General features: G+C 45.2%; 1 protein-coding gene across 1 annotated transcript in view; it reads left to right on the top strand.

Annotated features, from left to right (window-relative positions):
* The first annotated feature begins 1,740 nt into the window (after nucleotides 1–1,740).
* The window catches only part of CHRNB3 (cholinergic receptor nicotinic beta 3 subunit), an 80,208-nt gene continuing 56,844 nt past the window's right edge, over nucleotides 1,741–25,104 (top strand). The window contains exon 1 of the mRNA XM_063919491.1: nucleotides 1,741–1,968. Coding sequence (XP_063775561.1) covers nucleotides 1,905–1,968 — 64 coding nt within the window. The 5' untranslated portion in view covers nucleotides 1,741–1,904. The remainder of the gene's footprint in view (nucleotides 1,969–25,104) is intronic.

Raw genomic sequence — 25,104 nt, 5'->3', positions numbered from 1 at the left:
AAAAGGCTTGGATGGGGACCACTGCTTTCAAGACATATATCTCCGGTTCCCCTGGGCCGATTTTCAAAAATCTGGTACCCCTGGAAAGAGGGGACCCTCAGCTATCAGCCTAGGGCCTTTATAGTCCTGGGCCCCTTGGGCAAGAGCCCATTGAGCCCATACGAAAAGACGGCCCTGGTGACCTACACTGTCAGAGATCTCACAATGTATGTTCCGGATATCGGCAGTGTATGCCCGACATTAGCTGTGAAAAAATAAATAAAAAGATCTTTGTGTAAATTAGGATGATTGTTCAAATACATTTTTTAAATTGTATATATTTTTTAATAGACTGTTACAAAGGGTGAAAGAAACATACATCCATTGTACAGTGCTTTGGAATATATTGGTACATCATAAATAACTGTCAATAACACATCCAGGTGTGTGAAAGTATGTTGCTTCTTTTGCATTTGTCACTACATCAGGTAAGAAATAGTGACATCTACTGGTTAATGTTATAAACATTTATTTATTAATATTTATATAGTGCACACATACACAGAGTTTAAAACGAGTATTTCAGCATTCACAGTAAGCTCTGCCCCAGTGGAATTACAATATATATTCCCTGTCACAGGGAGACACACATGCATATTAGGATTAAATTAATTGGCAGCAGACAACTAATTTACTAATATGTTTTTGGATTGTGGGAGGAAACCCACTCAAGCACAGGGAGAACTAACAACACACAGTTATGGCACTGGTTGGAATGGAGCCAATGATCTCAGAGCTGTGAGTTGGCAAAGCTAACCACTGCACCACTGCAGGGCCGTAATTAGGGGTTTGTGAGTTGTGCCATCGCACAGACTGCTGGGCTCTGGTGCTGGCAACAGCGCCCCCTCTGCACACCACCATAACATCATGCGCTCAGGTAGCGGGGTTGGCACAGGACGCCCTGCCACCCTGTTACGTCATACTGCCCTACATTAATTATGTGTGCAGATATGCAAATCAATAAACTGCAGAGAAGACAGAGAGAGATCATGGATGTAAATTTTCACGTTAAATATTCAAATCCAAAATCTTTCACCTGCCAATGTCATGGCAGAATTACCCAACTATATCATCTGCAAGGCCATCTACCACTGGGTGTATGTTATAGCCTAGTACCACAGGATTGGTGCACTGTATATTATTACAGTTATTTTTAGTTTATTAGCTGTGTCCAATCATCTGAATCATAATAATAATAATAATTATTATTATTATTATTATTATTATTATTATTATACTTTATAGTTTATACTGTTAACAGTTTTTTCCAGTAGGAATGCTATGTAAATTAAACAATAATTATCAACAATGGAAATGTACTGTATTCAGATTTTTTTTTTTACTTTATATGATAATAAAAATTTTCTCTAGATGCTATGCCCTTGTATACCTTTACATACAATATATTGTCAGCAATAAAATTACACAATATATGTTAAATAATGTAATATAAATTATTTTAAAAAAAGGTCAAGAAGGTAAAATATCATGTTTGAACCTTTAAAATATGATCATTATAATAACATAATAGCCTAGCCATTGTTATTTCCTTTTGGACACTTACGATACTTATGGTAGCTCTGTTCATGTAAAACACATTTTGCATACTTATGTCATGTTTGATACCAGCTTATAAAACGGTGGGCATTGGAGGGGTTAAACAGGGCAGGGCTTCGGATCCAGAGAGTGGATCCAATGCTCGGAGAAGCAGGCAGCTGAAACAGTAAAGTACGCTCTAATTATTTTTCATGCCGATGGAATTGCATTAAATCCTTCCTCTGTCTTTTCAAGGATTAATCTGTGGTGTGACAGAATTCTGCTCCATGACAGCACATGACTGAAACTGACAGAGAAGGGAGCTCCTGATGAACATGATCCTGTGGGCTCAATTTCTAATTGTACTCATTAATGCCTTTTCCTTCAACTCTGGTGAGTAGATTGTAAGCATTGCACTTCTGTTCCTTGTTTTAAATGAACGTTCAATTATCTTGCTCATCACTAGTGGATTTGTGGCTTTTTAACAGTAACTTTAATTGTGTGTAGCTGAAATTGCATATTGATTACCAGACCAAAGTACAATTTATGTCTGAAAAGTGTTAAAGTGAGGAAAAGATACTGCCCATGAATGACTACAACATGTAGTAACATGAAGATAGGAAAAAAGAGAATAATAGACAGACACAACTGGAGTATCATGGGCTACGTAACAATTTCCAGCGATAACAAATAAAATACATCCTGATCTTGCTGTACACTTTACTTGAAAGCATGCGAAGGTTTCATTAAATGATTTATCATTATAGCTCTGAAGGGTTACTTAGCATATATAAAATATTACAAAGTGACTAATATATAGTAGATGTATGCACACAGTAAATAATACTGTCCGTAAAATATATGTTAGATCTATTAATCACGGCTAAAAGATGAATGTCTTGGTGGCATGTGTGTGCCGGAATAGTGGCTATAGAGCAACACACCAGTTCTGCAGCTGAAGGTGTCGCACCTGGCTCTGTCCTATCTCAGTGCAGCAGCACTGCCTTTTTTAAGCAGTCCCAAATTGTGTGCCAATGTTCTAAGACCCCATAATAACAAGTGATGTCAATACAATGCATTATCTGTTATCAGCAGTACTAAAAATAGGTTCCATACCGATTACTGGCTTATGTATCATTATTACCATCTTGCGTATCATTAAAATTGAGCATTGTGCTTATTGAAAATGATTTATTGTGTGTATGTTCTTTATAACCTTGTTTTATTTTCCATTTATCAGTGTATTTAAAAATTTACATTGGCTATTCATTCATTTTTCGTAACTGAAATGTGAGAAGGTAATACACTTCTTATTAATTCTAAATTAGAGTTTCACTGAGCAAGCCGTCTTGCGCCTTTACACAATTACTGAGCTGGTGACTTCTAATATGCCTATAATGTATTGTAGGGATGCAGTATTCTCTATCATTTGTTTCTTATTGGAAAAACTCTAAACTGTATTTCTGAACAAATATATAGGGAACCATCTATGTACACTTCTGAGCTGCACATGTGAATATGTATATGTCCAGTCAATCATATGCTGAGTATAGTAAGGACATGCTTAAATAATAGTGTCACAATTAGATATGGATGCTTCCTCAGATACACCTAGCTGCTGCCAGTATGTTGACTGCACATTAACACTTCCAGCTGATAGTACTTAAATCTGTGTCTTAAGACCCCATACATCAGCAATCAATTGGGGCAAGATGGCGTTTTGCAGATGATTGTGCAAATAAATCTGCAATGTATGGGGTTTCACAGATCACAGATTCACTGGGATTGTTAAATCAGGTTTTCAAGCATACTGGATTTCACAGATCAATTGGGGCTGTAGATTGCTAGTGTATGGTAACAATCAGCAGATTTGCAGACAATTTCTACTAAACTGATGAGCCTTTCAAGATTGGCAGAGCTGTATTTGCTGAGAATGATCTGCAAATCACTGTAAAATATCTGTAATGTATGGGCGCAGATTGGTGGATTGGAAAATCTTCAGATCCGGGAAAAAATCTCGGAATGAGTAAATAGTTTTTTTGTGTGTGATTGCTTATTAGGAGTTAAAGTGGGCCGGAATGAGGCGGAACTGCGTTCCGTCACTTATAATTCAGTTCCGCTGGCATGGTAGGGCAACAGAGAGCTGGTTCTTACCATTGTAACTGCTGAATGTTTCCCCACCATATTGGTTATTATGCATTGGGAGTGCGGTGCTGGCCTATGATGCTCACTCTCCCAAGAAAAGAAGAGGAGAGGTGCAACAGTGTCTGAGGGTCTAGGACTAGGTCCTAGGATGTCATTCAGATTTGGTCGCTGCTCTGCGTTTTCGCACAGCGGGCGATCTGATCTGAACTGCGCCTGCGTATGCACCGCACTGCACCCGCGCAACAGACGGCTGCAACGGGGATCGCCGGTCAGCGACGGGATGGTGCGAAGAATATATTCGCATCGGCATTTGCAAGGAGATTGTCAGGAAGAGGCCATTTGTGGGTGGCAACTGATCGTTTTCGGGGAGTGTCTTGAAAAACGCAGGGGGGCTCAGGCAGAGGGTGTCTGATGTCAGCTCCGGTCCCGATCATGCTGTTCTCATCGCACCGAAAGAGTAAGTCCTGGGCTGCGCAGAGACTGCACAAAATCAGTATGTGCAGCTCTGCTACACATGCGATGGCAAACTTGCACGGTGAAAATACACTCCCCCTGCAGGTGGCGTCTATCTGATCGCAGGGCAGCAAAAATCGCTGCCAAGTGAATGACCCCCTCTAGTGTGTTCAGAGCTGACCCTTTAAACCTAATATTTACAGGCCTTGGTAGCTGACTTTTTTTTGTAGTCCTTTGTCTCAATTCTGCCATGAAATTCACTTCACTGCATTTTACAGTGCAGTCGGAGCTAGATTGCGCGATTTGCATTGAATCGCATCAATGATGGCACCAAGGCATTATTTCCTTCCTGGAGAGTGGAAATGTACTGTATGCCTTAGTGCCAAAAAAAAAAAAGTAACATATACTAGAGTAAATCAGGAAATGCACTGACATTCACAAATAATTGTAAAGCGCAACGGAATATGCTGCGCTATATAAGAAACTGTTAGTAAATAAATAAATTAAATTATGATTTACTGATTTATCACACTAAAGTCAGGATTTACTTAGCATGAACAGGGCCGCTGACAGTTCTGACGGGCCCTGGTACAAGGAGGAGGTGTGACCAAATGGAGGCGGCATGACCAGACACCCTCCATGAAAAAAAACTATCCATATCGTGCGGCTGCTAAGTGGGCACGCGCATCACAAAGGGGGTCACCAGGGTCCAGGGCGGCAGGGAGTGGTATGCGATCTGTCGCTCCTACACCCACGCAGTGAGAGAGAGGGAGGACAGGCTGCCACTGCATCTGCCTCTCTCCCCAGCTCAGCACACAGTATTGAGCAGCCGCTCAGTTCTCCCTCTCCCTGCCAGCTCTCTGCATCAGGGAACGGGGGGCAGCGGAACCCAGGCCCCTCGAACAGGCATGGGTTCTGCATACGCAGAAGGACTCCAGGGTCCGTAACACAGAAGTTCTTCTATTTGTTAAATTAATTTAGCATTATTTTGGAGGGGTATCCGCAAAATTAGAGGTTCACTACATCACAGCATATTTATGAGCTACAAATTTTGATACTATGGGCGGTGATCAATTGTTTGAAAAGTCAGTTGTGTGTCTTGTTTTTTCCTATCTAACAGACAGGAAAAAACAGACACACAACCAACTTTTCAAACAATTGAATATCTCCCTATATTAGAAAATTATATTATCTGATTGTATGCTGTGACTTTAGCACATTTGTAGCACAGTTACTTGTACACCAGTTTTGTTTTCCATAAATGGCCTCCAATGAGTGCAGTGCTATAATATGGTATCTATATGTTTTCTATAATCAGTGCTGCACTATACACATAGCTCCACTCTGGCTTAGAGCACTAGTGACATTATACATAAAATCAATTAGATTAGCTTGACGTGACCTTCTACCAGTAATCCCACATTTCCCTCAGGGTGAGCTTAACTAACCTATAAAATTAGTTTTTCCTTTACTATTATTTATAGGAAATGGTACATTATTGCAATAACAATCTCCGATCATCAGGACAATTCATGTCAAGAGAGATTGGTTACATAAGATGTCAAACTACGTCATTTGTTTAGTACTTTAGAATGAATATAGAAGATGTTTGCTTACTGTCTGTTTCTAAAGTAATTGCGACCATTCACAAAGCAATTCCAGCAGCAAAAATAGTTTTACACCTAAATACCCCCAAAAATAACAGTGTTACTGGGGCTGAAATGGCTGCCAAGCCGATATCAGTTATTATTCAGGACTGGCTGAAAATGAAGACTGTACAGTGCAGTACAGTCTGCTGCCATCATCCAACCACACTTAAGGGGTCTATTCATGAAGCAGTGAAAAGAGTGGAGAAGTGAGCCAGTGGAGAAGTTGCCCATGGCAACCAATCAGCTGCTCTGTATAATTTTATTGTATGCAAATTATAAATGTTACCTCAATGCTGATTGGTTGCCATGGGCAACTTCTTCACTGGCTCACTTCTCCTCTCTTTTTGCACCTACTTGAATAGACCCCTAACTTTGCCTTGAAGCTTATGGACATTCAGTCTGAGTGTTGAACAACAAGAACACTGAGCTCTATTGCTATGGGTGCGGCCAATTTTAGAACCCTCACAAATTTGCCTCAATAAAACTATTGTTGCAATAGGAAATTATTTTTGGGGGAATTTATGGAGAATCTCTTGTAAGGACAAAGAAGGTCATTCCGACCTGCTCGCTCGCTGCAGTTTGTTGCAGCGCAGCGATCGGGTCGGAACTGCGCATGCGCCGGTGTCGCAGTGCGCCGGCGCATGGCAACCGTCGTTACCTAGCGATCACTTCTGAGACAGAGGCGGTCGCTAGTCGGGTGGGGGCTGAACGGCGGCATTAAGCCGCCGTTTAGGGGGAACGGTCCGGCCAATGCAAGCATGGCCAGACCGTTCGGGGGGCGGGCCGCGGCGGCTGCGTGACGTGTCACGCAGCCGCTGCGGCCAGCAGGAGCGACGAGTAACTCCCGGCCAGCCGCAGAAGCTGCGCTGGCTGGGAGTTACTCCTCAAATACAAAGGCATCACCTCTGTGCAATACTTTTGTATTTGTGCTGGGGGGGCCAGCACTGACATGCGGGGCGGACTAGCCCTGTGCTGGGCGTCCCCCCCGCATGTCTGAGTTTATGATCGTAGCTGTGCTAAATTTAGCACAGCTACGATCAACTCGGAATGACCCCCAAAGGCACAGATAAAAGCCTATCCAAGCACAGAGTAAATAGTAGAGACAGCTTACTCTATCACTTCACTGATTATTTTATCACCTGCTTGCCTAGTGCGCCTGTGTTATTAATATTATTATTTTTTTATTAATTATGCGCCTCATGCAGCTCAGTAAATGGTTAAGATAAAAACTAATAACATTAAATACAATAAACAACCGTGAACCATCGCAAAAGTATAAGCATAAATAAGAACTTTGTAGAAAAACCACAGGCAATTTAAACATCCTTGAGATAGATAAGGGTATCCTTACAAAGATCTAAAGTTGGGTACACACTACACCATGTGTGTCCCAGCCGAGGTGCGACACAGTGTAACGAAACATCGAGAGCGCTGTACATGCAGCACAACCCTGTGTACGACGGTGCACTGTATAATTACACCATTCATGTAACTACATGCTGTCGTTCATTACATCCTCCCATCTGACATGTATCACATCAAATGGGACGATGCACTGAATGACTGATGTGTACACACGAGGGGTAAACACTATACGATCCGTACGATATAGCATTATAATCTGCATTGGAACTATATAATGCACAATATTACTTAGGGCAGTGGTCGGGAACAGGGGTAAATTACCCCAAATTAAATTCCTGGGGGTAATGGACGGTCGCGCTGCCGAGACACAGCTCCGTCCAGCTTGTGATGTGATGTGCTGATGTCACACCGCGCTCCCTCCTGTCCGCCCTGCGCTGTGCTCCTGGCCGCCCTGTGCTGTGTTCCTGGCTGCGGTGTGACGTGGTGACGTCACACCGCGCTCCCTCACGCCCGCCCGTTCTGCGCTGTCCTGTCCTCCCACCAGCGGCCCGCCAACCCACACACAGAACTTGAAGTGTTCTGTGGCTGACGGAGTTCCGCAGGATCACACAGTGGCCCACATAACAGTGGAAAATTCCCACTGACATTACTGAGGTGAGGATGTGACCACCTATCTCATAGCAACATAGTAACATAGTATCTAAGGTTGAAAAAAGACAATTTGTCCATCGAGTTCAACCTATTTGTGATCTCCTATGCAGGATTATTTGGTATAAAATTTTGACTGATGCTGATGTCTTCCGTTACGTTTTATCCCTCTTTTTTATAATAACTATAGTGTGTGACTATGCACCATAACCCTGGATATCTTTATCCATTAGGAATTTATCTAATCCATTCTTAAAGGTGTTGACTGAGTCAGCCATTACAACTCCCTCAGGCAGGGAATTCCAAACACGTATCGTCCTTACCATGAAAAAGCCTTTACGGCGTATTGTGCGGAATCTCCTCTCCTCTAACCTGAGCGAGTGTCCACGAGTTCTCTGTGTTGATCTAACCAAAAACAGGTCCTGCGCAAGATCTGTGTATTGTCCCCTTATATATTTGTAGATGTTGATCATGTCCCCTCTTAGTCTCCTCTTTTCCAATGTAAACATGCCTAGCTTTGCAAGCCTTTCCTTGTATTCCAGCGTCTCCATGCCCTTAATTAGTTTGGTCGCCCGCCTCTGAACCTTTTCTAGCTCCAGGATATCCTTTTTGTAGTATGGTGCCCAGAATTGTACACAGTATTCAAGGTGTGGCCTCACTAGTGATTTATACAACGGGAGTATAACACTCTCGTCCCTAGCATCAATTCCCCGTTTTATGCATGCTAATATCTTATTAGCCTTCTTTGCTGCAATCCTACTTTGGGTACTACTGCTTAGTTTGCTATCTATGAGGACACCTAAGTCCTTTTCCAGTACAGAATCCCCTAATTTTACCCCATTTAATATGTAGGTGTTATTTTTGTTCTTGTTACCACAGTGCATTACCTTACACTTGTCTGTATTGAAGCGCATTCTCCATTTCGCTGCCCATGCTTCTAATTTAACTAAGTCGTTCTGAAGCGACTCAGCATCCCCCTCCATATTTATAACTCTACACAATTTGGTATCATCTGCAAAAATTGACACCATGCTCTCTAGACCTTCTGTTAGGTCGTTAATGAAAATATTGAACAATAGCGGTCCTAATACTGAGCCTTGTGGCACACCACTTAACACTTCAGTCCAATTTGAAAAGGATCCATTAACCCCAACGCGCTGCTCCCTATTATCTAACCAATTTTTGATCCAAGTGCATTTTGTGCTTCCTAGCCCTATCTCTTGTAGCTTGTAGATAAGTCTCATGTGTGGTACAGTATCGAAAGCTTTCGCAAAGTCTAAAAAGATTACATCCACCTCTTTACCCTGATCTAAGTTTGCACTTACTGTTTCATAAAAGCAAGTTGGTTTGACAAGATCTGTCCTTCACAAATCCATGTTGATTCCTTTTAATGACCTTATTGACTTCAAGGAACTTCTGAATACTATCTCTTAGAATACCTTCCAATACTTTCCCCACTACAGATGACTAACTGGTCTATAATTACCTGGTTCAGCTTTACTTCCCTTTTTGAATATAGGCACTACTTCCGCTATACGCCAGTCTTTGGGAACCATACCTGATATTACTGAATCCTTAAAGATCAAAAATAGCGGTTTTGCAAGTTCAGAGTGAAGCTCCATTAGAACCCTTGGGTGAATTCCATCGGGACCCGGTGACTTATTAATCTTTAAATGTTTTAATCGGTCACAGACTACCTCCTCGCTTAAATAAGTACCTATCATTATTATTATTCCTTTTTTTGTTGCTCATAGGAATAAATTTGAGCGTATTTTTAGAGTATTTTTCTATCTTTCTTACATTCATTCTGGTGTTTTGGGGAGAAAGTGTTAATTAACCCATTCATTGTCAAAAAATAATTGGCGAAAATAACAAATAAATAAATAAAAATCATTTTTATATATATATATATATATATATAAAGTCCAGAAATGGATCGCACACACTTGAGGAAGCTCCAGGGGTGCCGTGTCAATTCATTAAGATACACTCAAATCCCTGTGTTTACCAGAATGGTCAGACATAAGGAGACCAGCCCACCACCATATAGCAAATATGAAAAACGTTTAATGTGATAGCAGCATTATTAGGCCTTTAGAAAACAAATCCAATACTCATCAGAGATATGTGGAAGAAGTCCACAGATGAGAGTTTTGGTGGCATCTGATGTGAGGAAGGGACGTATCCTGGAGTCTGGAGATATTATGGACATGGAAGCTGCAGGACTGACAGATGGCCTGAATGTGAGGAGTGAAGGGAAGAGTAGTATAGAGGATGTCACAGAGGCTGCAGACATGGAGCACAGAAGAGAGGGTGCTGTAATCAATGTAGGAGAGATGAGAGAAAGGTAGTTTATAGGCTGTAGATACAGATATCTCCAGTGCTATTTTTCAGCAGGAACCAGTAGGAATTAATTTCTTGAACCTCTCATTAAATATAATATAGGGGGTAATTCCAAGTTGATCGCAGCAGGAATTCTGTTAGCAGTTGGGCAAAACCATGTGCACTGCAGGGGAGTCAGATATAACATGTGCAGAGAGAGTTAGATTTGGGTGTGGCGAGTTCAATCTGCAATCTAAATTGCAGTGTAAAAATAAAGCAGCCAGTATTTACCCTGCACAGAAACAAAATAACCCACCCAAATCTAACTCTCTGCAAATGTTATATCTGCCCTCCCTGCAGTGCACATGGTTTTGCCCAACTGCTAAAAATTTTCCTGCTGCGATCAACTTGGAATTACCCCCATAATCAGGAACTGGGCTCCTGAACCTCTCCAGGGCTAAAATTTAATTTCCATACGATAAATTTTATTTTAAAGTCCATTTTGAGTGCCTTATCTTCTAAAAACCATCTATCGAGATAGATGTACTAAGCTCTGCCACCGCGCTAATTGCTGTCTCAGCGCTCCCTTGACATCTCCCCAGTAATGCTTTCTGGTATGAACTTACATAAGCAACGCCTCTTCTACGCCACGGCCATTCAGGACTCAGGAGGAGAGTCCCACACACCAATGTGCATCCCACACACCAGTGTGCACCCCACACACCAGTGTGAGCATCACGGGATGCTAAGGCATGTACGCACGTGCAGGAGGATTTCATGTTGAGCACAGCATCCACAATGCTGAGCCCTGGCCACGGCGGCGAAGAGGCGGTGCTTATGTAAGTTCATACTGCCAGCGATTGCAAGAGAAAACAACGGAAGCAAATAGCTATAACTTTTTTTAATAGCTCCACCCCCAGATCCATAGTTCCTGAACCTATTTTTCCAGAAAAATAGTACTGGATATCGCTGATATAAGTTGCGGTACTCCCTTGTTTAATAGCCCCCATGCTTAACATTGCAAAATCCTCTGAAAACTTCAGTTATCCAGTGCTTAGAGCTGCAGCACATGTTGGCTCTTGGATTCCGAGTTCCTGGCGTGGAGGACTAGGGAAACGGTGGCCAATCAATGGATATTTAGCCACATGTGGCTCTTTCCTTCATCTGATGTGGCTCCCGCACTCGCTGCCAGCACTGCTTCCTGCCTCCCAGTGTTAGCTTGCCTCCTCTGACAGTCGCACAACTGTTCAGAGGAGGCTTGAGAGGTGCCAGCACCTCTCCGCTCCGTGTGTCATGACGTCACATCGCATAATAAGGTGGAGCCGCTGCCATGAGGAGAGCCTGGAGACTAGAACAGAACGCGGTCGCTGAACTCGCGCCGCAGTAAGTGCTGCATAGGGGGAGGGGAGACTGAGATCTGGTGTGGGGGGACTGCCTGGGATTTGAATCTGAAAGAATGTGTACCCCTGGAATAGTGAGCCAGGCGCACCCACTGACCACCACTGAGGGAAAGGAGTAGTCAGAGGCACAGAGTGCAGGGGGAGCAGGCTGAGAGGCACAGAGTGCAGGGGGAGCAGGCTCAGAGGCACAGAGTGCAGGGGGAGCAGGCTGAGAGGCACAGAGTGAGGGGGGAGCAGGCTGAGAGGCACAGAGTGAGGGGGGAGCAGGCTGAGAGGCACAGAGTGAGGGGGAGCAGGCTGAGAGGCACAGAGTGAGAGGGAGCAGGCTGAGAGGCACAGAGTGATGGGGAAGCAGGCTGAGAGGCACAGAGTGAGGGGGGAGCAGGCTGAGAGGCACAGAGTGAGGGGGGAGCAGGCTAAGAGGCACAGAGTGAGGGGGGAAGCAGGATGAGAGGCTCAGAGTGAAGGGAGGGCAGGATGAGAGGTACAGAGTGAAGGGAGGGCAGGATGAGAGGTACAGAGTGAGGGGGGAGCAGGCTGAGAGGCACAGAGTGAGGGGGGAGCAGGCTGAGAGGCACAGAGTGAGGGGGAGCAGGCTGAGAGGCACGGAGTGAGGGGGAGCAGGCTGAGAGGCACAGAGTGAGGGGGGAGCAGGCTAAGAGGCACAGAGTGAGGGGGGAGCAGGCTGAGAGGCTCAGAGTGAAGGGAGGGCAGGATGAGAGGTACAGAGTGAAGGGAGGGCAGGATGAGAGGTACAGAGTGAGGGGGGAAGCAGGCTGAGAGGTACAGAGTGAAGGGAGGGCAGGCTGAGAGGTACAGAGTGAGGGGGGATGCAGGCTGAGAGGTACAGAGTGAAGGGAGGGCAGGCTGAGAGGTACATAGTGAAGGGAGGGCAGGGTGAGAGTCACAGAGTGAAGGGGGGAGAAGGCTGAGAGGTACAGAGTGAAAGGAGGGCAGGCTGAGAGGTACAGAGTGAAAGGAGGGCAGGCTGAGAGGTACAGAGTGAAGGAGGGCAGGGTGAGAGGTACAGAGTGAAGGAGGGCAGGCTGAGAGGTACAGAGTGAAAGGAGGGCAGGCTGAGAGGTACAGAGTGAAGGGAGGGCAGGCTGAGAGGTACATAGTGAAGGGAGGGCAGGCTGAGAGGTACAGAGTGAAGGGGGGAGAAGGCTGAGAGGTACAGAGTGAAGGGAGGGCAGGCTGAGAGGTACAGAGTGAAGGAGGGCAGGCTGAGAGGTACAGAGTGAAAGGAGGGCAGGCTGAGAGGTACAGAGTGAAGGAGGGCAGGGTGAGAGGTACAGAGTGAAGGAGGGCAGGCTGAGAGGTACAGAGTGAAGGAGGGCAGGCTGAGAGACACAGAATGAAGGGGGGATGCTGGCTTGTTTCAGTATATTTTATGTGGTTCTGGATTGTTTCAGTGTTTCTCGCCCCCAGTGTAACAAAAAATGGGAGTGTGACACATGGTCATGCTCCTACGAACATCATACTGAAGGCGGACGGACAAAAATGGGGTGTGGCATTGTGCCAGTTAGTCCACGCACTATTTTTTTTCCACGCACATATTCGGCGCGTGCATGATACCGGCTCTTTAACTTGACAGCAGATAATTTTGGTCTCTTTGCCTCTGACTGGTTGGCCACCCCTGGACGGGTATGGGTCGTTGGGTCGACCCAACTTAGGTCGACACTCATTAGGTCGACCACTGAAGGTCGACATTGCCATTAGGTCAAAATACATTAGGTCGACATGGACGTTAGGTCGACATATACTAGGGCGACTGGTTAAAAGGTCGACATGAGATTTTTGGTGTCGTTCTCTCTGTAAAGTGACGGGGAACCCCAATTAGTGCACCGGGTCCCCACGCATGGCTCGCTTCACTAGCCATGCTTCGGGCAAGGTGCCTCGCTTCGCTCGCCACAGATTACCTTTCCAATTGTAGTCCACGTGGATCGTTAAGTATTAAAAAATCCAAAATACGGGAAAAAAATTGAAAAACTCATGTCGACTTTTGACCTGTCGACCTAGTACATGTCGACCTAACTGCCATGTTGACCTAATGCATGTCGACCTAATGGCATTGTCGACCTTCAGGGGTCGATCTAATGAGTGTCGACCTAAATTATGGCGACCTAACGACCGTAACCCCCCTGGATTATTCATGAAGCAGTGAAAAGTGTGGAGAGGTGAGCCAGTGGAGAAGTTGCCCATGGCAACCAATCAGTGTTGTGGTAACATTTATAAAGTTCAGTCTATAAAATTATACGTAGCAGCTGATTTGTTGCCATGGGCAACTTCTCCGCTGGCTCACTTCTCCACACTTTTTTCACTGCTTTATGAACAGATCTATAGATTTCTTCAGAACAAATGCATCTGATGTTTCTATCAGAGCACTGCAAGTAACAGGATATACAGGTTGAGTATGCCATATCCAAATATTCCGAAATACGGACTTTTTTGAGTGAGAGTGAGATAGTGAAACCTTTGTTTTCTGATGTACACAAACTTTGTTTAATACACAAAGTTATTAAAAATATTGTATTAAATGACCTTCAGGCTGTGTGTAGAAGGTGTATATGAAACATAAATGAATTGTGTGAATGTAGACACACTTTGTTTAATGCACAAAGTTATAAAAAAAAAATTGTATTAAATGCTTAGACTTACCGTATATACTCGAGTATAAAGCCGACTTTTTCAGCACTTTTTTTTATGCTGAAAAAGCCCCCTCGGCTTATACTCGAGTCAGTGCCTGGGAAGGAGGGACACGGAGGGCACAGCGCGCGCCTCTCCTGTGTCCCTCCTGCGTCTCCGGCGGCAGCGGCGGGTCTATTAAATGAAGTACCCGTTCATGAGCTCTGATTGGCTCATGAACCGGCACTTCATTTAACAGACCCGCCGCCGGAGGGACACAGGAGAGGCGCGCGCTGTGCCCTCGGTGTCCCTCCTTCACAAAACAGCAGGGGGAGCAGGGAGGGTAAGTTGTACCTGGCACTGGGGGAGCATATTTGGCACGGGGAGGGGGGGCATATGTGGCACTGAGGGGGCATATCTGGCACTGTGGGGGCATATCTGGCACCGTGGGGGAATATCTGGCACTATGAGGGCATATCTGGCACTGTGGGGGAATATCTGGCAGTATGAGGGCATATCTGGCAGTATGGGGACATATCTGGCACTGTGGGGGCATATCTGGCAGTCTGAGGGCATATCTGCCACTGTGGGGGCATATCTGGCACTGTCAGGGCATATCTGGCACTGTGAGGGCATATCTGGCAGTATGAGGGCTGTGTACGGCTAGAGCTGCATTTCCCACCCTAGGCTTATACTCGAGTCAATAAGTTTTCCCAGGTTTTTGTGGTAAAATTAGGTGCCTCGGCTTATTTTCGGGTCGACTTATACTCGAGTATATACGGTAGGTCCCATCGCCATGATATATCATTATGGTATGCAATTATTCCAAAATATGGAAAAATCCGATATCCAAAATACCTCTGGTCCCAAGCATTTTGGATAAGGGATACTCAACCTGTACTGTATATTCCCCTTTGCACTTAGGTTTGCATTTAAAATACGATGAAAATTATGAAAAAGTGTAAGAAACTACTTCCCATAAGACAAACTAGTAAGTGTATGAAATAGTGTGACCCAGTAATCCAAATTGAATTTCATAGCGAGAATGTCTGACAGCACTTCATGTTTCATCTGTTACTAAACACTATGAATAAATAATAGAAAAAAGCTACTTTCTGTAATGCTGTAGTGTGCAGAACAAAAGCACTTTGCTTGCTGTATGCTGTTATATGGCCTAAAGAGGAAAAAAACCAAAATAAGATCAACAGAGAGACAGACATATTCACAAACAAAAGGGTACATGGTATTTACTTGCAAAATCTATTGAAATCTTCAACAAAACTAAGACTTAATATACTCAGATTATTTTATACTAAGAACTAATATTCTTACATTATTTTATACTAAGAACTAATATACTTACATTATTTTATACTAAAAACTAATATACGTAAAAAAAAATTATACTAGAACTAATATTCTTACGTTATTTAATACGAAGACCTAATATACTTTATTTTAAACTAAGAACATTATTTTGCAATGAGAATGTAGCATGCAAAGATTCAGCCCACATCCATTAAAGACATCATCGCCTGGGGTGTGTCAAATTGCTACTCTCCAAAGATGTCCAGGAGACTCCTGAATGTTAGTGGAGTGACTTCCCGAAGAGTAGGTAATGCTCCAACATCCTGTCCATTGCCTTGTGAACAGGGCAGAACATGGCGTATAATGCAGCAAATGAGGGTTCAGTTGGAGAAGGGGAACCAACATGGCACATTGTTACACGCTAGACTGGGTACATTACCGTTGCCGGTGCTTACAGTTTATGGCTTTACCTGTGCCTCCCAAGTTGCCTGGATTTGTCCCACTCTGTGTTACTGCAAAAATTGATCTGTCTTCAAGTGAAACCCACCAGCGCTGGGACATAAGCGCCGCTATCTTGCCTTTAGTCAGTTGATTGCGTCTCAGCCAATCCTGATTGCTGCAGATGACTCCAATGGCCTAACAGCAGCCAGGGAGCCCTATATAAATCTCTTCCTGACCATTGCTCCTGGCCAGAACAGCTTCCTGAGTGTTGTTGTTTCAGAGTTGGCTCCACAGTTCCAGTGTGCTCCTACTACTGCTGTGTTACTTTCAGCACAAGTCACCATTGCTGGCACTCGCCACAGTTTCCAGTGTGCTACTTGTGATACTCTCAGAGCCAGTTCTCATTTCTGAGCGCACTTCATAGTTTCCAGTGTGTACACCTGGGTTAGTCTCAGCATCAGTCATCATTGCTGGGTGCTCTCTATAGTTTCCAGTGTGCTTCTGTGTTACCCTCAGCGCCAGTCACTATTGCTGGATGCTGTCCACACTTTCCAGTGTGCTACTCTGTTACTCCCAGCGCCAGTGACCATTGTTGGGTGCTCTCCACAGTTTCCAGTGTGTTCCTGTGTTACTGTCAGTACCAGGCACCATTACTGGGTACTCTTCACAGATTCCAGAGTACTCCTGTCCCAACAGAGACTCTCTGTACTAGTCCTGTACTGGACACTCTCCACAGTCCATTTTCCTAATTATATATTCATCAGCCTCTACTGGTAATCAGTGACTGTAATATTGTGCATTCCAAGATCTTTACCTATATCCATGTTAGCATCTATTATAGATCTACTACACCTTTGAGGAGAAACCCCATTAAACCTCCAAATCTCTTATACTCGGCCTCCAACCATACACAACCCTCGGATCTTGCACTGAGTCCGGACAACACACTGATTCTGACACACATTTCTATGAGAATTGATCATTTTGGCCTTGTCCCTTGTTCACAGACCCGCAATACATTGTATTGACGCAAAGCTCCCTTCCCCGCCCACAAGGGTGTAACCAGAACTTTGTTGGCCCCATACCAACATATTGAAGGGGTCCCTGTCCCAGTGCTTCTTGAGAGACACCTATCTCTGCAGCAGTTATTCATTTTATGCCCCATAGTGGTGCCTTAGTTTATTTTATGAACCATCGTAGTTACCAAGTTTTCATGATGTCACATTGTAGGACTTCCATTACACATTATACCACACAGTATCCCCAGGTCACATTATGACATACAGTGTCCCTAGCAGGGCTGTATTTACCCATGGCCAGGCCTCTAGGCTTTCAGGTATTTTGGGCCCCTTCCGGCACTTCAATCTTTCCCCGCACTACAGCTATTCAGATGGACACCGATACCAACTTGAAATAAAATCTGCTGACCTCTTTTCTCACAGCACAATCATTCTCTCTTTTTATTTTCTCTTTTGAAATAGCGCTAGAGCCCTTTTGGTCCACTGTGTCTTCCTCCTAATGTCTTAAAACAAACCTCAGCTCACTATGAGTGTACTTTGCTACGGTGAAAAGTGCCTTTAACCATTGGAGCCCTAGGGTGCAGGTAATAGAGCACCATAAAAAAAATGACTGCCTCTAGTTCCTGCGGGGTCCCTAGGCTTCAGCCTAATCAGCCTAATGGATAATACGGGCCTGGTCCCCAGTTCATATTATGCCACATTACAGAGCCCTTTGGTCATACTTTACCACATTAGAGTGCCCTCCAGTTTGCTTACTCCATCATACACGCGTCTTCCATACTGTTAGTCAATGAAGAAGGGCAGTATGTTGATCTTATATCAATGGCCGGCCTGTGGGCAAGAAAAAAACATGCCAAGGGAAATGATAGAGAGAGCAAGAGAGACATTAGTAAATTATATCATTTACCGGTATATTCAAAACATCTTGGGTTTGCAGATTCCTAAATCTATATCCCCTGTGTGCCAGTGCCGGACTGGCCCACTGGGCTAACCCCCCGGTGGGTTTTACTGCCCGAGGGCCCACCCCCTCCTCTATGGATTAGGTTCCAGACTCTGCAGTTTAATTATACATTATATATATGTTACATTATTCAGCACAGGACTATGGTATATTTTTTACAGTACATTAATCTGGTAAATTATCATGCATAGAATATATATATATATATATATATATATAGGACGCAGACCATACTCTCTCCAATGGCTAGCCAACCCTCTGTGTTGGCTGGCCACACTCCCTCTAGAGGCTGGCAACACCTCTAATCATGGGCCCCTATTGCATATCCATGATCAGGGCCGGACTGCCCATCTGTGCCAGAAGGGCCGATGGGCCGGGCCGGTCATTCAGAGAGCCGGGAACGCCGCACGCAGTACAGCCTCCGGCTCTCTGTTGTGGACGCTCCCCTGCTGCCCTGCTTATCTCCATGGAAATAAAGGCGTGCCACAAGTCCACGCCTCCTGACTTGTGGCCCACCCCCGCCCATTTTTATGGAAATGGGAGCCTACCACGAGTCCACGCCCCCTTGACTCGCGCGCCCCCCCCCCACGTTGCTAGTGTCTGTGCACCCCTGTCAAGTGCATGTCTATGATGATTTACAGCATAATGACAAGATATGCCTTGTCTTGTTTTATTCAGAATATAGTGTCTATATTCATAAAATCTAATTTTAAAGGTTATGATAGTTTCACCCACTTACATCACAGCTACACTGCAACTTACATCACAGCTACACTGCAACAAATATCTCACTAAATTAGTGCTACAATTAATGAAGCCTTTGATATAAAAATGTTTCTTGTTAGGATTCTCCCAGTACTACGAATACATTTTACTGTAACTGTAATCCTAATAGTTTTACAGGAAATGTAATGTGTTTTACCATCTCTGTCCCTGAATGTGTAATATAATATAAACATATAGATACACATACACATATCTTAATTGTGCTTCAGTGCCTTTAATCCAGTATGTCCCTGCGTGTACAAATGTATCTTCTTAAACTATCTTTCTCATACGTCCTAGAGGATGCTGGGGTCCACTTCAGTACCATGGGGTATAGACGGTTCTGCAGGTGCCATGGGCACTTTAAGACTTTTCAAGGGTGTGAACTGGCTCCTCCCTCTATGTCCCTCCTCCAGACCTCAGTTTTAGAAATGTGCCCAGGCAGACTGGATGCACTCCAGAGGAGCTCTACTGAGTTTCTCTGAAAAGACTTATGTTAGGTTTTTTATTTTCAGGGACAACTGCTGGCAACAGTCTCCCTGCTTCGTGGGACTGAGGGGGCAGAAGTAGGAACCAACTTCCTAAAGAGTTTCATGGCTCTGCTTCTGGCTGACAGGAAACCATTAGCTCCTGAAGGGAACTGAACGCTAGCCGTGCCTAGATGCTCACTCCCACAGCACGCTGTCACCCCCCTCACAGAGTCACAGAGCCAGAAGTCAGAAGACAGGTGAGTGTTAAAAGACAGATCTTCAATCAAGAAAGTGACGGCTAAAAGTACGGCGCGGCTGGCGGGAGCGCAGCGCGCCATGTTGCCCACACATACACAGGCACTGCAGGAAGCAGGGCGTGGGGGGGGAGGGGTGCCCTGGGCAGCATGAAACCTATGGAAACTGGCATAAATAAGGAGCATAAGTTGCTGAGGCACAGTCCTACCCCTGCCAGTATAAAAAAATTACCTCATAAAAGCTGAGGAGAAATGCGCCATTGAAGAGTGGAGCTTCCTCCTCAGTCAGCCAGCACACTGCTCAGCGCCATTTTCTCTCTTACAGACTGCAGAGAAGAACGCTGGTCCTCCACTGCTGAACAAGTATCAGGGTGCAAAACAGGGGGGGCCACAGTGAATTTGGTGCTATATAATTGTGATTAACAGTATAAAAGCGCTGCATGTCAGTGGGCATTTTGTGTTCACAGACATTGTGTTACTGGTGCTGGGTTGTGAACTGGCAAATCCTATCTGTGTCCCTCTGACAGATTTTACTGTGGGACTGTCCCCTATAAGTCCCGGAGTGTCTGTGGTGTGGTTGTGCATGTGTGTGACATGTCTGTGGCAGGGAACTCTTCCTCTGTGGGAGACATGTTAGGGACACAGAGGTGTAATATGACACCAAGAGCCTGACTGGGTGAAAGGTTACATGATAGTGTGAATCATATCAGTAAGAGGTTGGACTGAATCTCATACAGAAAACTGAAAATAATCTGTTGAAGATGTGATTTTTAATAGTTCTGCCTTTCATCCACAGGGACCCCTCTGGGTCACATACAAATTTGCACAAGTAGTACAAACTGATACCGACACAGACTCTGATTCCTGTGTCGACACTAGTGATTCCAGGGGAATAGGTCCTAAGTTAGCAAAAAAGCATTCAAAACATGTTTTAGCTATAAAGGTGGTGTTAAAAGTTACGAAGCCCCTCTTTTACCACAAGGAGAGGGTTTACTTTAGTAAAGAAGTAATGTAATTTTCCCTCCACCTTAGGAATTGAACAGTCTCTTGGAGGGAGTCTGATTTAACCTGAAAATAAATTTCAGATTCCCAAAAGGAATTAAGGCAGCTTACCTTTTCCCAAAAGGTGGGAGTCACCCCGCATTTTAGACAGGGCCCTGTCATAAAAGAGAAAAGGTGTTGCTCCCTGCGCCTGGAATGGCTTCACTTAAGGAGCCGACAGGCGCAAGTGAGTGAGGTGATCTATTGATGTGGCCAATGGGACACTACTCAGGCCTACCATTGTCTGTGCGTGGGTGAGTAGTGCTATTGAGAAGTGGTCAGAAAACTTGTCATTAGACATTGACACAATAGATGGAGACGAGACACTCCTAACGTTAGGTCATATCAAAGACGCTGCTGCGTACGTACTAGAAACCATGAAATATATTGGTCTCTTGGGATCAAGAACCGCTACCATGGCAGTATCGGCTCGGAGGGCATTGTGGATTCGCCAGTGGAATACTGATGCAGATTCCAAAAGAAATATGGAGGCTCTCCCGTATAAAGGTGAGGCCTTGTTTGGTGATGGGCTGGATGCGTTAGTCTGGGCGGCTACCGCAGGTAAATCGACATTCTTGCCTTATGCTCCTACACCGGCGAAAAAGACACATCACTCTCACATGCAGTCCTTTCGGCCCAACGAATACAAAAAGGCCAAAGGTTCCCCCTTTTTTGCTAGGGGAGGGGAGGTAGGGGAAGGGGAATAGGAAAGAAATCCGCAGAGTCTCCCGGATCGCAGGAGCAGAAGTCCACCCCTGCTTCTGCCAAATCTGCAGCATGACGCTGGGGCTCCCTTGCGGGAGTTCGCTCGGGCGGGAGCACGTCTGAAACTTTTCAGTCAAATCTGGATTCAATCTGGCCTTGACCCATGGGTCTTACAAATAGTGTCCCATGGGTACAAACTAGAGTTTCAAGACATCCCCCCATGACGATTTTTCAAATCGACCCTGCCAGCTTCTCTTCCAGAAAGAGAGGCAGTAACAACGGCAATTAAAAAATTATGTCAGGATCAGGTCATTGTCCTGGTACCCTTGTCACAGCAAGGAGAAGGTTTTTATTTAATCCTCTTCGTAGTTCCGAAGCCGGACGGCTCGGTCAGACTGATTTTAAACCTGAAAAGTCTGAATCTCGACCTGAAAAGGTTCAAGTTCAAGATGGAATCCCTGAAGGTAGTGATTTCCAGTCTGGAGGAGGGGGACTTCATGGAGTCAGTAGACATAAAGGATGCTTACTTGCATGTTCCCATTTATCCTCCTCACCAAGCTTATCTGAGATTCGCAGTACAGGATTGCCATTACCAGTTCCAGACGTTGCCGTTCGGACTCTCCACGGCACCGAGGGTATTCACCAAGGTGATGGCGGAGCTGATGGTCCTCCTTCGTCAAAAAAAGAGTCAGTGGGGGTCATTTTGAGTTGTTCGCTCATTATTTTTTTCGCTACGGAGCGATTAGTCGCAAACTGCGCATGCGCAATGTTCGCAGTGCGCCTGCGCCAAGTAAATTTGCACAAAAGTTTGGTATTTTACTCACGGCCTAACAAGGTTTTTTCATCGTTCTGCTGATCGTAGTGTGATTGACAGGAAGTGGGTGTTTCTGGGCGGAAACTGACCGTTTTCTGGGAGTGTGCGGAAAAACGCAGGTGTTTCAGGGAAAAACGCGGGAGTGTCTGGAGAAACGGGGAAGTGGCTGGGCGAACGCTGGGTGTGTTTGTGACGTCAAACCAGGAACGAAACTGACTGAACTGATCGCAGTGTAGGAGTAAGTCTCGAGCTACTCAGAAACTGCTAAGAAATTTCTATTCGCAATTCTGCTAATCTTTCGTTCGCAATTCTGCTATGCTAAGATACACTCCCAGAGGGCGGCGGCTTAGCGTGTGCAATGCTGCTAAAAGCAGCTAACGAGCGAACAACTCGGAATGAGTGCCAACATAAATTCCTTATCTGGACGATCTCGTGATAAAAGCGAGATCCAGGGAACAGTTGGTGCAGAACATCGCACTCTCCCTGTCAATACTCCAACAACACGGTCGGATCATGAATTTTCCAAAGTCGCAGTTGGAACCGACGACAAGATTGTCCTTTTTTACGGATGATTCTGGACACAGAAGTACGGAGAGTATTTCTTCCAGTGGAAAAGGCTCTGGAAATCCAGAAAATGGTCAAACAAACATTGAAACCAACAAGCGTGTCAATCCATCAATGCATTCGGTTGTTGGGGGAAATGGTAGCGGCCTATGAGGCCATACAGTTTGGCCGATTTCATGCCAGAGTATTCCAGTGGGACCTGTTGGACAAGTGGTCCGGATCCCACCTACACATGCACAGGAATAATCCTGACCCCAAAGCCAGGATTTCGCTCCTGTGGTGGCTACACAGTTCTCACCTACTAGAGGGACGCAGGTTTGGGATTCACGACTGGGTCCTAATAACCACGGATGCAAGTCTCCGAGGCTGTGGAGCTGTCACACAGGGGGAAAGCTTCCAAGGAAAATGGTCAAGTTAGGAAGCCTGCCTTCACATAAACGTTCTGGAATTGAGAGCCATTTACAATGGCCTTCTACAAGCGGTACATCTTCTTCAAGATCATCCCGTGCAGATCCAGTCGGACAATGCAACAGCAGTCACGTACATAAACAGGCAAGGCGGAACGAAAAGCAGAGCGGCAATGGCAGAGGTGATAAGGATTCTCCTCTGGGCAGAAAGACATGTAAGAGCACTGTCAGCAATTTTCATTCCGGGAGTGGACAACTGGGAAGCAGACTTCCTCAGCAGACATGATCTCCATCCAGGAGAGTGGGGCCTCCACCAAGAAGTCTTCGCAGAGGTGGCAAGTCTTTGGGGAGTTCCTCAAGTAGACATGATGGCATCTCGTCTAAACAAGAAGCTTCAGAGATATTGTTCCAGGTCGAGAGACCCTCAAGCAATAGCAGTGGATGCACTGGTGACCCAGTGGGTGTTTCGGTCGGTATATGTTTTCCCTCCACTTCCACTGATTCCAAAAGTTCTCAAAATAATAAGAAGAACAAGAGTTCGAGCAATCTTCATTGCCTCCGACTGGCAAAGGAGGGCTTGGTATCCAGATGTTCAGGAGTTGCTCATAGAAGATCCTCGGCCTCTTCCTCATCGAGAGGACCTACTACAGCAGGGGCCGTGTGTGTATCAAGACCTACCGTGGCTACGTTTGACGGCATGACTGTTGAGCGCCGGATCCTAGCCCGAAAGGGTATTCCCAAGGAAGTCATCCCCACTCTTATTCAGACCAGGAAAGGAGTAACATCTAAACATTACCACCGTATTTGGAGAAAATATGTGTCTTGGTGTGAATCCAAGAAGGCTCCTACGGAAGAGTTTGAGTTGGGACGTTTTCTCCATTTTCTGCAGGCTGGTGTGGATGTGGGCCTTAGATTGGGGTCAATCAAGGTCCAGATTTCGGCCTTATCAGTTTTCTTTCAAAAACAATTGGCCTCCTTTCCAGAAGTTCAGACGTTCGTGAAAGGGGTTCTGCACATTTAGCCTCCATTTGTGCCTCCAGTGGCACCATGGGACCTTGATGTGGTGTTGCAGATCCTTCAATCAGATTGGTTTGAACCTCTGCAGGAGATAGAATTGAAGTTTCTCACTTGGAAAGTGGTGATGCTTTTGGCCTTGGCATCCACAAGGCGGGTGTCTGAGTTGGGGGCCTTGTCTCACAAGAGCCCTTACCTGATCTTCCATGAAGATAGGGCAGAGTTAAGAACTTGTCAACAATTTCTTCCAAAGGTGGTTTCGTACTTCCACATAAACCAACCTATTGTGGTGCCAGTAGCTACTGACACTTTCACTGAGTCACAGTCTCTAGATGTGGTTAGAGCTTTGAAGATTTATGTCGCAAGAACAGCTCGGTTACGGAAAACAGAGGCTCTGTTTGTCCTGTATGCTCCCAGCAAGATTGGGTGTCCTGCTTCTAAGCAGACTATTGCTCGCTGGATCAGAGGGACAATTCAGCACGCTCATTCTACGGCAGGCTTGCCGGTACCGAAGTCGGTGAAGGCCCATTCTACTAGGAAAGTGGGCTCATCCTGGGTGGCTGCCCGGGGCGTCTCGGCTTCCCAACTTTGCCGAGCAGCTACTTGGTCAGGGTCAAACACATTTGCTAAATTTTATAAGTTTGACACTTTGGCTGATGAGGACCTAAAGTTTGGTCAATCGGTGCTGCAGGGTCATCCGCACTCTCCCGCCCGTACTGGAGCTTTGGTATAACCCCATGTTACTGAAGTGGACCCCAGCATCCTCTAGGACGTATGAGAAAATAGGATTTTAATACCTATCGGTAAATCCTTTTCTCCTAGTCCGTAGAGGATGCTGGGCACCCGACCCAGTGCGTACTTTACTTGCAGTTTATTCTTTATAGTTACACAAGTTGTATTTCATTTGTTTTCAGCATGTTGCTGTAAATGGTTCATGCCTGTTGGCGTGTCTCATGTTGAATGCCATGTTGTGCGGCATGGTTGAGGTGTGAGCTGGTATGAATCTCACCATTAGTATAAAAATAAATCCTTTCCTCGAAATGTCCGTCTCCCTGGGCACAGTTCCCATAACTGAAGTCTGGAGGAGGGGCATAGAGGGAGGAGCCAGTTCACACCCTTGAAAAGTCTTAAAGTGCCCATGGCTTCTGCGGAACCG

The sequence above is a fragment of the Pseudophryne corroboree genome, chromosome 1 (genome assembly GCF_028390025.1).
Source record: "Pseudophryne corroboree isolate aPseCor3 chromosome 1, aPseCor3.hap2, whole genome shotgun sequence".
NCBI classification, from domain to species: Eukaryota; Metazoa; Chordata; class Amphibia; order Anura; family Myobatrachidae; genus Pseudophryne; species Pseudophryne corroboree.
Note: the sequence above shows the minus strand (reverse complement) of the source record. Positions and strands in the feature narration are given on the sequence as shown.